The sequence below is a fragment of the Pelophylax lessonae genome, assembly GCF_965119305.1.
Source record: "Pelophylax lessonae genome assembly, chromosome: 5".
NCBI lineage: Eukaryota > Metazoa > Chordata > Amphibia > Anura > Ranidae > Pelophylax > Pelophylax lessonae.
The window spans coordinates 393918470-393935536 of record NC_138772.1 but is presented as its reverse complement, the minus strand read 5'-3'; the positions used below and the strand labels follow the sequence as shown (position 1 = coordinate 393935536).

Genomic DNA, 17067 nt, shown 5'->3' with positions numbered 1-17067 from the left:
TTCCCACTTGCTGCAAAGCAGCTAAATGCCTCTTGCACCAGTCCACAGCAGACTCACACACAGGCAGACTCTCTTGCTTGTGTAGAACTGGCCCAGGGCTTTAATGAACAATATTCAGACTCGTGGCTCTCTTTGCAGCTTTACTGCCCAGGCCTTGGTCCTGCTGACCATCTAACACACAGTCCCAGTGCTCGTGCACGAAACAATGTACCTTTTATCAGCTTGACCTCTTGTCCTGCAGCTCCCAGCTGCTACATCTCTCACAGGCTTGTGCCTTGGTCTGTCCTGACCTGGATAGTATGGTGCAGATGTGCACCACTCTCTGCTTCCTTCACACACTGACCCCCACCGGAGGGTGGAGCACTGACCTCTAACACTGTCTCTAACAAACCCAGCACACACCTGCACCATTAGTGTGCCTGTTTCCTGCAAAATCCAACTCAGACCTCCCTGCCAAAATATATACATATTGCAATCTTGAAGTGGCTATACAGGAAAGACAGAGTAGGAAAGAGGGGTGGTGGAGATGCCATATACTGTATGTCAACAATAGCATAAGGCTAACGTTAATTAAAAGAAAAAAAAATACTTGAAACCCTCTCAGTTTGCCTTCCAAACAGGGAGAGATCTTCCTTTAGAATTGGAGTAGTATACAGACACCTAGAACAGTCTGCAGATTATGATAACTTGTTTATTGATGGGGTAACTCAAATATCAATGAAAGGAGAGGTTTTAATTATGAGTGACTTCAACATCACATGACATCGAATTCCTAAACTGCATTTACAAGCAGAAGCAAGGATGTAATGGAGGCTCTAAATATGGTTTCTCTGAAACATTTGGTTAAAGCCCAACCCAAGGAAATCATATTCTATATCTTGTACTGCAAATGGGGATTGATTGCCTGACTTTGAGGTGGGAAAAAATGTGTGTCAGGATCGGGAGAGATAAAGAAAGCTCAAAGACTCTCCATTCGTATAAAGAAAGTAGAGTAAATTATATGATCCCTATGTCTAAGGCACTATATAGGTATAAGAAAATAAAATAATAAAAAAATAATTATGGAAAATTAATAAATAAAATGTATGCAAAAATACCAGGTGTGCAACCTAAAAATAATTCCCCCATTATCTAAATTGCAGAATACATAGAAAGCTCAGAGACTCTCCACCAGAATAGAGAAAGTAGAGTAAATTATCGGATCTCTGTGTTATATTAAAGACCGATTACTCTACTTTCTTTATATGAATGGCGAGTCATTGTGCTTTCTTTTTCATTTGAGATAATGGGGGAATTTTTTTTAAGTTGCACACTCGGCATATACTTTTTTACATATTATATATTATTTTACATATATTTAGTTTAATAATTTCTCATTATTATTTTTAATATTTTTTCTTACCTAACACTTTTAGACAATCCAATACTTATATACTATTTTTTAATGGATTTATAATGTATATTTTTTTAGCCAGAATATTATATTTAATTAATTATATATTGGGAACAATTATTTGATATGTTTAGTTCTTATAGTATTAAATCTGTATATGTTATTAAGTGTATAGTGAATTGGTACTCCAAGTATTTTACATCTGGTCAATATAATTTTTTTGTTAGTCTGCTTTTCTATTGTATCTGTATCCTGTGGTCTCCCATCTGGCTATTTTAGTGACGTCCCGATGTATGACATGCTATTAGCGGTCAGATGAGAATTAGCTCTAGTACGCATGCGCACGCTTCTTTGACAGCTCGGTAGTATAATGAATGCGCAGACCGGATCGGCATTCACGGTGATAATCACTGTTGTTTATATAATCTGCCCATCATAGCCGTGCGGCTTTCCTCAAGATGAAGCCACGTAAGTGGCGTAACGCAAAAAGGCAGAGCCTGGTGGCAGATGTCGCTGATTTAAGATCATGTTTTAAATATTTCCATCTTTATACATGTTGCACTGATTTTATGGTATTTTGATCAAGCAGATTACAACATATATGAATTTTATTTGACTTGCAGTTATTTTAATTTAGCACATTATTTATGAAATAGGATGTTAGTATTCACTATTTATGAATTTATAATTATTTATTTATTCACATTCGGGTAGCGCTTTTACACATTTATTGATTTTACACCATTTGTGTGAACACATTTAGTGATAGCTGTGGTGAACATTTTACACCCGCACATAGGGGCAATCATTAGCACATAAGTAAGCACCTAGTGGATTACCAAACATTTATTGTGGTGATAAAAAACTGGTAAAGATGAATACTCATGTTTCAACTTGTAAAAGCCAATAAACCGCAAGATGCCATACAGTGCAGGATGCGCGTATTTAAATTACACCCCGCTATGGTGTCAGCTGGCGTGTTTGGGGAGCGCACCCCCTTACTCTGAGCTAAACTCAATACATTTTTGGTTTATATTTTATTTGGGTACAGCTTCGCATGACCGCACAATTGTCAGGTAAAATAACGCAGTGCCGTATAGCAAAAAATGGTCTGGTCAGGAAGGGGGCTGAAGTGATTAAGGGGATAAAACAGGCAGTTGGGAGGTGATATAATACCTCTTCACCGCCTGTGAAATGCCTTCTGAACAGTGATCCCAAAGCAGATGTAAGAAGCAAGTATGAAAGTAAAGGGGGATAAAACATATCAAGAGAGACTTCAGGAACCTAATATGTACAGTCTGGAGGAAAGAAGATAAAGGAGAGACATGATTGAAAACTTTAAATACATCAAGGGGGTGAATAAGGTTCAAGAGGGCAGTATTTTCAATATGAAACCAAGAAGAAAAAGCAAAACTAATCATAGAAAGTATTTTACTGAAAGGATTGTTGATCTTTGGAATAGACTTCCAGTGAAGGTAGTGAGTCAATCAACAGTAAATGGCTTCAAACATGCTTGGGACAAAAAAAAATCTATACTCAGACAAAAAAACAAAAAAAGAAAAACCTAAAACATGTATAAATTTAAGAAGAAAAAAAAAAAGTCTATAAACGGGCAGGCTCGATGGGCCACTTGGTCTGTTTTCTGCTGTCACTTTTCTATATTATCATTCTATGTTCTCTACTTTATCTGTCTCACAATTCAGCCCAAAGTTGTTAGTATGATTGAGGTAAAATCTACTCAAGTTCCTTCAATCCAAAATCGTCAAACCATGTGTTTGTGGACCTGGCCTGGTGCACAGGGGCATTATAATGCTGCAACAGATACAGGCCTTCCCTTAATTGCTGCCAGAAGGCTGAAAAAGTGCACAATTGTGTAAGCCCCCATTCCCATCGAATCCGACTTTGAAATCGTGCAACTTCACTTGAAATTGCATGATTTCAAAGCTGCAGGTAAGTGCGACTTCAGATGTGACATGGCTGACATCTGTGCGAGCAAATACCAGGAACAAAGTTCTAGCGCACTGGTATACTGTAAGTTCCTGAATCTACTGCATAAATAGTCCCACTGCAACTGGTGTGAATGGGCCCCTTAAATGTATTTGAATGGTGTAGCATTAAGAGTATCCTTTACTGGTAACACCTGAACTAAATAATTTGGAGGGATGTTTACATTCTTTTGTCCCTGCTTTTCAGTTTTGGTTAGACAAATTCTCTTTATAATTATATTGGATGAGATAACCCTTTAAAATTATAATAAATTGTATGTCAAGAGAAGAAAAAATATATTTAGTACAACTCTGGAACACATGCATATCTCCCCATGTTTTATCCATTTTATTAAGCTGCAAGTACAGGAAATGTATGTTGATGTGCCAAAAATAAAATGTGCTCCTACCATTCTCTTTGGCATTAAACTATAGCCCAGAAATCCTATTCACATGTGGTCAGCCCCACCTACCTAATTTCTGATGGATTAAAAAGAACACAGACATCTCCTACCTTCCTCAATTCCATAACCCCTCCTTGTACATAAGCAGAGAGTACAGTAAGTTATCAACTCACAAGATTTACAGAAAAACCAGCAGGCATTTTCTTTGCACTTATTGAACAGATGTAATAAAATATTTCCATAGTATATTTAGCAGACCAAAAGGGAACAAATAAGAGAAGCTTGTTGTTAGTGTTTACCTACACCTTACCAAGCTGCACACAAACAGCTTTTATGATAATTAAAAGCTATTCAAATTATTCACTTCCCATGGATAAAAAAACTGCCTGCTTACAGTATACACTCAATTCACCTGTTACTGTTCATATGCATTATATAGCCACAATAATCCTCAAGTAACACTCAGCACTACTGCCATTCTCTGGGGAACTTTGTTTTTTTGTGTTGGCCCAATGAATAATATTTACCATAGAAACATTTAATCCAGTTTTCACAAATCTGACGTAAATGGGCCAGGCATTAAATGTGGCCAAAGGGGTAAAGTATAATGCATTATGACACAGACCAAATGAAGGAGAAAAGAAAAAAAAAATGATAACACAAAATAAAATTTAGCCCATTGATCATTGTTTTCATACCCCTCTTCATACATTATATATTGCTCTTGAAAGCAGCAAAATGAGATGAATGTGATAAAATTGTCATTTAATCCATCTGGGAAATATATACTGTTTTGAAATATTACGGAGATGCCTAGGAGGACTTGTGCTGCTGCCACAGATCAGTTTTCTTCATTCTTTTCCTATAGCCTAGACAATTAACCTTTATTCTACCAGGAAAGCAGGCTACACTGTAGTGAACATGGGGTTATTTTGCAATTTTCTTTCCCATCTCTGTGCAAAGCTATCTAAAGCTAAGGACAATTTGTACAGCTTAAAACAATAGCACTGAGGTAGTGTACAGAGACTCGCCCACTCCATGGATTTCTTATTGCGACATGTCCACTTCTATTTACACAGATTCCTAAGTGTTCCGCTGGTAATAAAAAGCAATTCTCAAATATAAAAAAACTCCTCTATAGCTAATAGACCTGGGTCACTTTTCAGTCTCGAAGGGAATGAAATAATCCAAGTGTTGGAATTTTAGAACTTCGTTCCCCCAGCTTGTCCAGCCTGGCTGCAGATTACGGGCAAATAACTCCAAGCGCTCCACGTCTGGTTTGACATATTTTTTCAGAATCTCTGAAACAAAGAAAAGAAGTGGAAAAAGAAGAAAGTGAAGAAGAAGAACAAAAATCAATCTTCCGTCAGCTATAGGGAGATGAAAAACTGGAGTATTTCATTAAAAAGAAGGCAGCAAATTAATTTCAAGGATTTCATCAACAGCCCAGGCTATTTATAGCGAGGAAATCATTTGAAATAAGCGCCCTTGAGATTGTGAACAATACAGTCAGAGGCTTCAATAGGCCTGATTTATTGGTTTTCATTTAGAGACATGGAATGAGGATTTTACCGCCTACACAGGTGACTTTTCAATTTTTCAATAGAGTCATCTCAGTACTCCTGAGCAAGCGGTGACAATGTTTTAAATGCTTTCTGAATGACAGGAACAAAACATGGCTGAAAAGGACAAGACAATTAGTACACAGCGATCAGGTTAAATTCTAGGGACAAGGACTGTGATAAAAAACACCTTATCACCAGCTGGGGATGCTGCATTACACTGTGCTTCAATAAACGCCGAGTCCAATTTCAAGGCTTCTCTACAGCAGCCTTCACAGCATCCAAGGCTCATGCACACCGCTAGATTTAAAGAAAGATATTATTTCACCTGGTCAGTCTGAGTGCACTTTCACTGAACCTTTCCTCTGTGACAGCTGTGTCAATATTTCAACATGCTAGCTCACTTTTTAAGTGAAGAAAGTTATTGGTTAGCCCATTCTTAAACAAAGGTAAAAATATACATATAGGCAATAAGCAATGCTTGAAAAAAGTTCTCCATTTGAATAAACTGAACAAAATTAAAAACGCAACATTTGTTTTTGTCCCCATTTTTCATGAGCTGAACTCAAAGATCTAAGACTTTTTCTATGTACACAAAAGGCCTATTTCTCTCAAATATTGATCACAAATCTGTCTAAATCTGTGTTAGTGAGCACTTCTCCTTTGCCGAGATCATCCATCCACCTCACAGGTGTGGCATATCAAGATGCTGATTAGACAGCATGATAGTTGCACAGGTGTGCCATAGGTTGGCCACAATAAAGGACACTTGTGCAGTTTTACTGTATTGGGGGGTCCGAAAACCAGTCAGTATCTTGTGTGACCACCATTTGCCTCATGCAGTGCAACACATCTCCTTCACACAGAGTTGATAAGATTGTTGATTGTGGCCTGTGAAATGTTGGTCCACATCACAGAGCACAGGGTTGTCACAAGTCACTAAAGTCAATTCACTTCCAAGCTGACACCAAGTATCATTTCTATAGTATATCATTTCTACAGAGACACCTGTGGTGACCACACAAATGCTGCTGCAATGGGGAGCAGCTAAATGAAAACCCTTTTGCCAGTGGACATTTACTAGTAAGTAAAGAGAGTATACATTTCTGGTAACAACCTGTATTTGTTAAAAAACAAAAACACCCTTAGGGTCCTTTCACACCTTACTGTTCTTGTGAGTTGTGGTAATGTTTGTTGTGTCACACATTACTCTGCTTTGTCTTAAGGTGGCTCATTAAAATAAAATGTACAAGAACTGAAAAAAATTGACATGCAACATTTTTCCTAATGCTGCGCACCACATCACATAGTAATGCATTAGGTTTTCTTGCATTGCAATGCATGTGTTTTGGAGATGCATTGACTTAGTTTGTTGGGGTGCGAATCAACAATGAATGGCACCCCAATGCAAAAGCATAAATCAGCCCTGCAACATACAGTTTGTATGAAACTGGAGTTTTGTAACAACTTCACAACAGGAAGCTGCCACTAGTACACATATATTCTTATGTAAATTTGTATACATGCAGATATCTTCAAGCAAATCCAATACCTCAGAGGATTTAACCGTTAAGGAGGAGCTAATCTTTTGGTCACTCTGCTATCTCCCATCAGCATGCTTCATGTCTGCACATAAACTGGAAACTTGTACTACAGCTTCCTCTCGCATTCAATGCCTGTTGTACAGGGACTAAGAGGCTGATATAAGGTCAAATTTGTATATTTTTTACAAGAAGTGTGAGATCGCAACACTGTCTGTGCTCTACTCAATATGTGTTATACCCAAACAATCCAAGAAAACTCAAATATATATGTATATATAGTGTATACATCCCTTTCTTTGAAATTTTGGGTGATGGTGTATATCCCCAACTTTATCTGCTATGGGTATGGTTCAATTTCATATATGAAAAATTGTTTAACAGTGTTGGTAATACATCCATAAACAATATGAATATAAAATAAGTTCATAAAGTGCTGTATATCTTCTGTGCCAAGGTATGTTTAAAAGTGCAATCTGTGCAATAACGTAATGACAATGGTGAAGATACCATGCTCCCCTTCCTCTTGTGCCCTCACTCACCGACTCCCATAAACAATATCGCCTGTAATAAGAAGAATCCTAGGGGTTTCCTGTCAGATGAATTCTCAGCTGTTCCTCGTATCTCCCAGGGTGTACATTATTATAGGAGGAAAATTAAAAGATCATGGCATATTACCATTTTAAATTTAAAAAGCTTTTATTAATATAAAATGCTCACTCACAAAATGTATTCTTGTTAAAAGCATGAAAATATACCGCAATGGTCGCGGTTTGCATTTGCGTTACAATACCAGGATTTGATGTCACCGGAAGACTCATCACCTAATGCATTTCGCTCCACCCTGGAAGTATCATCAGAGGTTGGAGTTTCTGGTGGTGTGTGGATCTTTATATTGTGATGGACACTCCCAGTACTCCCACCACCCCTCACTCTACACCGTATCCTAACTTCCGCCTGCCCCCTACGTGACTACAAAAAGAGATTTGGGAACAACAAAGGACCTTCTACAGCCCTGTCCAGCTCTCCTAGAGTAACTATATGTCTCCTGGAATCTCCTCCATGCTCTTGAGACTGTGCTGGGAGACACAGCAAACCTTCTGGCAATGGCACAGATTGATGTGCCATCCTGGAGGAGTTAGACTGCCTGTGCAACCTCTATAGGGTACAGGTATCGCCTCATGCTTCCAGTAGTGACACTAACCCTATCCAAATGCAAAACTGGTGAAGAACAGTCAGAAAAGATGAGTAGGGAAAAAAAATAATTTGCCTCCATCTGTAAAACCATTCCTGTTTTGGAGGGTGTCTCATTGTTGCCCATCTTGTGCACCTGTTTTTAATTCCATTACCACAAAAGCAGCTGAAATGGATTAACAACCCCCTCTGTTCCTTAACTGACCAGATCTATATCCAAGGAGTTTAATTGACTTGTTGCTATACTCTGATAAAAAAAGTGTTCCTTTAACCACTTAAGGACCGGAAAGAAGGTTTTACCCCCATGTTTTGCAATTTAGCACTGCGTGACTTTAACTGCTAATTGCGCAGTCATGCAATGCTGCACCCAAACAAAATTTATGTCCTTTTTTCCCACAAATGGAGCTTTCTTTTGGTGGTATTTGATCACCTCTGAGGTTTTTGTTTTTTGCAATATAAACAAAATAAATGCCGAAAATTTTCAGAAAATTACATTTTCTACTTTTACTTATAAAAAATATCCAATAAACTCAATTTTTGTCATACATTAAGGCCAAAATGTATTTAGCTACATGTCATTGATAAAGAAAATTCTAAATAAGCATATATTTCTTGCTTTGCACAAGAGTTATAGCGTCTATAATTTAAGGTGTATATACTGGAATTTACGTAGCTTTTACTTTCTGACTCCCTCTCATTTCTTGCCAGGGCAGTACAAAACCCCCCAAATTACCCCTTTTTGGAAAGTAGACACCCCAAGGAATTTCCTGAGAGGCATGTTGAAACCATTGAATATTTAATTTTTTTGTCACAGGTGTTTGAAAAATGACAAAAAAAAAAAAAAATGGGATTTTTGACTTACAGTAAAATCCATTTCTCTGATGTTCATTGACGAACACGGCTCCTGATCTTCTTAACCACTGGGATGTCCCAAAGCAGTGTTAAACATGTGGGGTAAGAACAGCGAAAAATAAATTCTCAAGGCGAAACTATAGCCAACCAGGTAAACAGGAGCTCAACCAAAACAACTGGAGCCCACCTGAAAAAAACAATAGACTCACAAAGAGGACCAGGTCCTCTAAACAGCAGCCTGCAAAACCTTGCGGCCAAAGGAAGCATCCGCAGATGCCAACACATCCACTTCATAGAACTTTGCGAAAGTGTGCACCGACAACCAGGTGGCCGCCTTGCAAACCTGTGTCACTGAAGTCTGATGATGGAAGGCCCAGGAGGCAATGAGCGCCCGAGTAGAGTGTGCCTTAACAGGGAAAGGAGGAACCTGACCCTTGATGGAATAGGCCTGAATCACCATTGGTCTGATCCATCTGGAAATGGTCAAAGAGAAAGCCTTTTCCTAGGCCTATCCGTAAGCACAAATAGTTAGTCTGATTTCCAAAAAAACTCTGTAGCTGCTAGGAACACCCTATTCGCCCGGACCACATCCAAGGCATGCAAAGCAATTTCCTTTGGATGTTTTGGCCTGGGACACAGGGAAGGCAACACAATGTCTTCATTGGAATGAAAATCAGAGACAACCTTTGGAAGGAACGACGGACAGGGACGAAGAACCACCTTATCTCTGTGAACCACGGAATAGGTGAACGAAAGGATAATGCCGCCCATTCCGACACCCTGCGCGCAGAGGTCATAGCCTTTAAAAAGGCCACCTTCTGGGACAGTGTAGGCAGGGGAATCTCCCAAAGATTCTCAAAAGGAGGCTTCCAGAGGACTGAGAGCACCAAATTTAAGTCCCAAAGCGGCAATGGAGACCGCACTGGAGGAGTCAAGTGCCAAACTCCCTGAAGAAAAGTATGCACCAGGGAGTGTGTGGCCAAGGACTGTTGAAAGAAGACAGCCAAGGCCGACACCTGGCCTTTGATAGTACTCAAGGCCAGTATCTGCTCAACTCCTTGTTGAAGGAAGGACAAGATCTGAGCCACCGAAAAAGAGTAAGGATGAACCCCAAGAGTCTCACAACGCACGGTGTATGTATTCCACGCACAATGGTAGATCTCCCTAGAAGTAGATTTCCTAGCTTTTAACAGCGTTGGAATCACCGACTCAGACAAACCTCTATACATCATCACCTGGCATTCAACAGCCAAGCCGTCAAAACCAGCGAGTGACTGTAAATCAGGATGGAAGATCAATCCTTGGACAGCAGATTCTCCCTGAGAGGAAGCTTCCAAGGAACGTCGGCGACCAGCCACACCAGATCGGCGTACCAAGACATTGATTGGTAGTCTGGACTACCACTGTGTGACCACTCTCCAATACAAGGGGAGGAAGGATTTCCCCAGCCAAAGCACCAGAGAATGAAGCCACTATATCAGGAACTCTTGTTTCCTGGCTCAGTCTAATCGGATTGTCCAGAGACTGAGGATTCTTGTCCCATTTGCCCAGAATCTCTCTTTGCAGGGACGTGGTATTAAACTGTGCAAATGGAAAAACCTCGAAGGTAGGCACCATCAGGCCCAGCACCCGCATGCAGGTCCGGAGGGATGAATATCTGCTGTACAGCAGGAGACGAATTGAAGCCTGCAGTTTATGGAGTTTGTCCAGAGGAAGGAATACTCTGGCTAAGTCTGAGTCCAGAGTCAGACCCAGATAGTCCAGGTTTGTGGACGGAACCAGAGCAGACTTCTGAAAATCCAGAATCCAGCCGAACTCCCTCAGGGTTTGTATGGTGATTTCCAGGTTTTCAACCAGAGCAGTAGGAGACTCTGTTTGCAGTAAGAGGTCGTCCAAGTAGCCCAGTACCGCAATCCCCTATTGGCATACCAATGCTAGCACCGGGGCTTACACTTTTGTGAAGACCCGAGGAGCAGAGGCGAGACCAAGGGGTAACCACAAACTGATAATGCTCCTCTCCCACAGCAAAGCAGATGAAGCGCTGGTGACCAGCACAAATTGGAAAATAAAGTTAAGCATCCTTGATGTCGATAGAGGCAAGAAAATCCCCCTGATGAAGTGATGCCACCACCGTGAGAATGGACTCCATTCTGAATTTTTGCACTCGCACAAAGTAGTTTAGTGCCTTAAGGTCCAGGATTGGACACACCTTGCCTTCCTTCCTGGGAACTGAAAACAGGTTTGAGTAAAAACCCTAAAAAAGTTCTGATGTCGGAACCGTGACAATCACCCCTTGAAGTAACAGGTCTTGCACCGCCCCAAAGACTTCACATATGTAAGCGGTCCAGGGACAGGCGCAAGTTGGAAGGCAGGAACCTTGCCGGAGGGTGTGAGAAAAACTCGATCTTGTAGGCGGACTGTATGACTTCGTGGACCCGCTTGTCTTGTACCAGGGAAGTCCACGGGTTTCGGAAACCAGCGAAGACGTCCCCCCACTTCCAATACAGGTGAGGGAGCACCTTCATGCTGAAGGAGCCTTGTCTGCGGGTCTGGATAAGCCCGCTCTCGACTTGCCAATGAAAAACAGTAACAATAAAACATTACTGAATAGCAGTATATTATAAAGTACAGTAAAACAGTAAGTTAACAGAAAATTCCCTCAAACAACAACTCTTTTTGGCTTTTTATTTTTTAATTATTTTGTAACTGTAAAAAAAACTAACCGTTCCAGGCTAGGGTCTCTCAAAATGCGATAGCTATCTGACATCTTTCGAGACCGTGTGCGAAAGTGTACCCTATACTAATACTCCACTAGTGTGTGGTAGCAATGGAAACAGTCCCAGATGCAGAGACCAGGTTGGACAAAAAAAAGCAGGCGTCACGCCTATATATTTGCGTTTTCTACAGACACAACTTCTTCTTTGGGGTGCTCTTTGGGTAGGAGTACCACAAAGGATTTCCAGAAAATGCATCTTATGCAGCCGGGTCACTGCATCTGGATTGTGAATTTGGGTCACAGCACCTTCTGGATACAGAAGGGCTGTGATGATCTCTTGCTGGAATTTTAGTAAGGATCCACTTCTTCCGAATGCTTTGTATAGCACATAAGTGTTCAGCAGAGCCAATTGGAATAAGTATACAGACACTTTCTTGTACCAGCGTCTGGCCTTACGGGCAATTAAGTATGGCCCTATCATCTGGTCATTGAAGTCCACCCCTCCCATGTTAAGGTTGTATTCGTGGACACAGAGGGGATTCCCAACAACACCAGTCGCCGTTGCAATTTGGACTGTTGTATCTGCGTAAATGGAGAACAGAATGAAAACATTTTGTGTGTCCCTCTACTTCACCGAAAGCAATTTATTACGCTTCAAGCAGGCTCTCTCCCGCGTCTAAGTCGGGAATCTACAAGCCATATGGGGAAGTCCCGGCGATTAGGTCGCAAAGTGTCACATGTGCCAATTCCAGAATCTAAAAGGTGACTAAAAAGTGGCACGCTTGTGTAATAATTGTCCAGGTATAAATGGTAACCCTTTCTAAACTGGGGTGACACCAAGTCCCAAACAATTTTGCCACTGCTCCCTATGTAGTCTGGTCAGTTGGGGGGCTCTACATTGCTAGCTTTTCTCTCCTAAATCTGGAAACTACATGTATAACCTGTTGGCCTGTCACAGAGCTTATACATCTTGACCTCATATGCTGGGGAGAAACTGTTTGACGTCCTGGATTGACATTAACTATTGTTAATGCTAACTGATGTTACCTGTGACATTAATACAGTGATCAGAAAAAAGATCCAACACTGAGACAGGGCAATGAAGGGGTTAACTGGGGGGTGATTAGGGGGGTTAAATCTTTATTAGGGGATATATGGTGGGTACTCTAAACCTATCTGGGACAGACACTAACTACCACTAACTGCCTCTCAAACTAACTTACTTCCCAAGTGACACTACTACAGTGATCAGTAAATTATCTGTATACTGTATATAGTTACACTGTGACAGGGAGAGAAAGGGTTAACTGGGGGGTAATCAGGGGGTGACAAATGTACCTATGTGTACTGGTGTCAGGACCCTGAAAAGGATCTGAAACTGCCACTAAACTACCACTAATTGCCTCTCACACTAACTTGCATCACAAGTGACACTAATACAGTGATCAGTAAATTATCTGTATACTGTATCTAGTGACACTGTGACAGGGAGTGAAAGGGTTAACTGGGGGGTGATCAGGGGGTGACAAATGTGTACTGGTGACAGTGTAGTGCTTGTGTACTCACTGTCTGATGTTCTTTTTCTCTCACACTGGAACCAAAAAGGGCTCCAGGAGAGAAGATTGCATCATTTCATATGCCTATGTTTACATTACACAGGCTCAAGACATTCTGCAATTGGTCAGAACCGATCACCAGGTCCAGGCCAAAAATCATTGGGTGGACCTGATGACTGATCGGTTCTGAACCGAATTAGCACATTGCAGGGACTGCGGGCGCAGGCGCCACCTAGCCCCACACCTGACTGATGTACAGTTACGTCGGTTCGCGCAGCCGAGCCACCTTGTCCCAGTAAAACTGCGGCGGGTGGTCGGCAACTGGTTCATTTTTTTTAAGCAGTGTATATATATTTTTACTGTTTGCATTTAAAAATACATTTAGTAAACTATTAATGACAGCAGTGTCTTTTCAGCTTCAAGTAGATAAAAAAGATTTGCTTTTGTTATGTGATAAAGTCATTATAACTATCTTACTGATTATAGCACACAACTACTGTAAACACAAAGGGAAAAAAACATAATACACAGTAAAGCAGAAACTGAAAAATACAGTAAATGTCAACTATAAATTTGAGTTGTCCAATGCTTGTTAGAATTTTTTAAAGAATGAAATGTACCAACTGGTTAATCAGGTAAGGAACGCTGCTCATTACATGTTAGATAAAAACAACATGGTTAATAAATCATGTTCCCAGGTTTAAAAATTACCCCAATTTGCTAATTGATAGCTTAAGGATCTCCTTAAATATATAATGATGTATGTTTTTTTATTTCTAACCAGCACTAAGTGTCCATATTACAAGCAATTCAAACCTTTAATTACCTTCTCTTTCTCTCTAATGATGTAAGAGTGAGTTTAATGAATTCAGTACAGAGATCACGGTCATCATGCCCTTTGTTAATATGAGGTTGGACTTTGTACAAGGCTACACTTTGCAAATCAGATGAGGATTTGCTAAGCGGAGTCATCTCTTGCATCTCTACACTGTTGTTTGAAAGGGTTTGTCGTCATGGTTACAAAGTTTCCAAACTATAATACACATAGCTGCTGCCAAATTGTTAGACGCATTTGAACGTCAACTCTAATGTGGCCTTGTTACACACAAGAGCACTTTTAAACTAAGCCAAAAAAAAAATACTATTGTGAATAATAGAAAGTACACATACTACGCGTACTACATTCCAAAGGATGAACCTTGTGAATGTGCTTCATGATTTATAGAATAACGATCTACAGATAAACAGAACTGCCAGTTTCATCTTCTGCTCATAGTTAGAATACATTCATTACGTACGCATTTTTTTTTCTCATGTATCTTATATATGCACAAAAGTTAACACTTTCACTGTGTAGATAGATAGATAGATAGATAGATAGATAGATAGATAGATAGATAGATAGATAGATAGATAGATAGATAGACGCACTTCAGTCTGTTTAGGTGCTCAGTAATGCCCTGGTCCAGATGTGGGAGGAAATACCCCAGGACACCATCTGTCGTCTCATTAGGAGCATGACCCGACATTACCAGGCATGCATACAAGCATGTGGGGGCCAAAAAAAATACTGCTGCTGCATGATTTTTTTACTTTGATTTTTGGTGGTGTGTTTGAATTCAGCACTCTGTAGATTGATAATTTTCATTTCCATCAAATTATGTGGCATCCTTTCATTCCTAACACATTACCCAGTCCATATCAGTAGAGATATCCAGCATGATATATTTCCCCATTGAGATCTGATGTGTTTTCAAAGTGTTCCTTTAATTTTTTTGAGTAGTGTATTTTTAAAAGTATTATTTATTGGCAATAATAAAAGACCGCAGCCATTTAAATCCATTAATTGGAGTATAGAGTATTTATTAATATTTTGATATTTGTTTCTATTTTTAAAGGTTTTGTCTACGGTCCTATGAATGCAAAATTTACACTGCAATATAATAAAGACTGAATTCTTGTATCGACCAGTATAGAAAGATTATGGTTTAATCACACATATAAAGTTCATATACGTAGTATCATTGCCTGATTCTTATCCGAATTGACAGTTCGCACTGCGATATGCAAGGTAATCTGGGGGTGTCATTAACTTTGTATTGACACTCCCAGCAGTTCGCAAATGGCAGTATGAACTGCTTGCGAGGTGGATGCGATGCGGGAACCCGCAGTGGATTTGCAGGGTTCCCACATTGCACCAATGTGAATCGGCACTCACCGTGAACTCGCTCCGAGCACAGATATGTATTTTGTTTTATTTTACTTTATTGATGTCACTATTCATAAGAGACTGTCCAATTACCAGTTCTTCTTTATAAGTACTTACTGTACTTATTTATATTGATTGTGTACCCTCTGTGCTACTAAACATGTCTAACCTTTTGTAAAAGGAAGTTTTATCAGAGTAAAATGTGTATCCATTGTTAAATCTCAACTTCAAACAAATATAAAAGACACACATTAAATACAAATTCTTAAATAAATGTATTTTTCAAAAACATTTATTATAAGCCCCCATTCACACTGGGGCGACGCTACTTCGCACCGCGACCTCCGAGGTCGCGGTGCGAGCAGCGCGCCGCGACCTCGGAGCGGCCGCCACGGACTTCGTAACATTGAAGTCTATGGCGGTTGCCTCCTGGTCGCCCCAAAGAAGCTCCGGACCCTTTTTCTGAGTCGGAGCGACTTGTGTCGCTCCTATCAGAACGGGTCCGCAGCTTCCCTATGGGAGGCGACCTGTGAGGCGACCAGGTCGCCTCACAGGTCGCCCCAGTGTGAACGGGGGCTAAGGACCTCAATAGTACTTGGTAATAGCCTATTACAAACCCTTAATACAACAGCACTCAGAATGGGAGAGAGAGGGGTAGCACTAGGAATGAATCATGTGTGCTGCAGGCAAATGTAGTGACGACAATCAAGCAGGCAGGAGCAGACAGATGACCCCAGTGGTCTGCTGCTGTCTAATCACCACTCCATACCTTTTCATGGAACATAGAAAGATCATCCTCCTGGCTGTGCTGTGTCATGGTGCTCTGTAAACCACAGGACTGGGTGAACAGAAATGAAAATTCTTTGGCAGGTAAAAAGGTTTCTTATTAGTCGTACATCTATATAATTAGATGTTGGTTTGGAGTTTGCTTTAATTTGGTTGTTATCACTTCAATAATTCAAATAATATTTTAGGAGCCATTAATGCAATAAAAAAATCAAGAAAATCCTTAGTAATCACATACTCCTTAGTGGAGGCAGAATGGATCTTTCTTTTACGAAAGTTAAAGTTGTTTTTATGTTACCCAAATTTGCATGATAGCCATTTGGTTAGTAAATATTTAAGACGTTGAGCCTCGGTTCACACTAGATGCAGTGCGAATTCACAGTGAATTCGCTGCGGATTCAGCACTGCATCAAAATCGCAACTAGTTCATGCAAACCGATTGCAGAGTGTGTTAAGTTAATGACACCCCCAAACCAGTTTGCAAAACACAGTGCGATTTGCAGAATCGGATCGTATGGGTGTGAACCCCCATGCAATCCGATTCTGGTGCGGATAAAAAAAGGGTCCTGCATGAGTTTGGTACGAATGGGGTGCGATTTCAGCCATACAAATCCATGGCTCAAACTGCACCCCAGAGCAGAGACACTGCATGTAATTAGCAGAGGGATGTGCTGCAATTCCTGTGCACTTTACATGTGGTGCCCACACCGCATCAGTGTGAACCCAGGCTGAAAGCTAAATTTCAGTTAGAAATACAAGCATGGATAATGCAGCTCTGTAATTATACTATAAATACCACTCCTAAAGTTGAATCTTAGTATACTGTATATTTTCTTTTGGGATACAGCAGCTAACATTAGGTATGTGTG

At 40.3% G+C, this 17067-nt stretch overlaps 1 protein-coding gene across 1 annotated transcript in view; it reads right to left on the bottom strand.

Annotated features, from left to right (window-relative positions):
* Positions 1–4461: 4461 nt before the first annotated feature.
* The window catches only part of METTL4 (methyltransferase 4, N6-adenosine), a 276066-nt gene continuing 263460 nt past the window's right edge, over positions 4462–17067 (bottom strand). Inside the window, exon 8 of the mRNA XM_082259554.1 lies at positions 4462–5083. Within this exon, the coding sequence (XP_082115680.1) occupies positions 4938–5083 (146 nt within the window). The 3' untranslated portion in view covers positions 4462–4937. The remainder of the gene's footprint in view (positions 5084–17067) is intronic.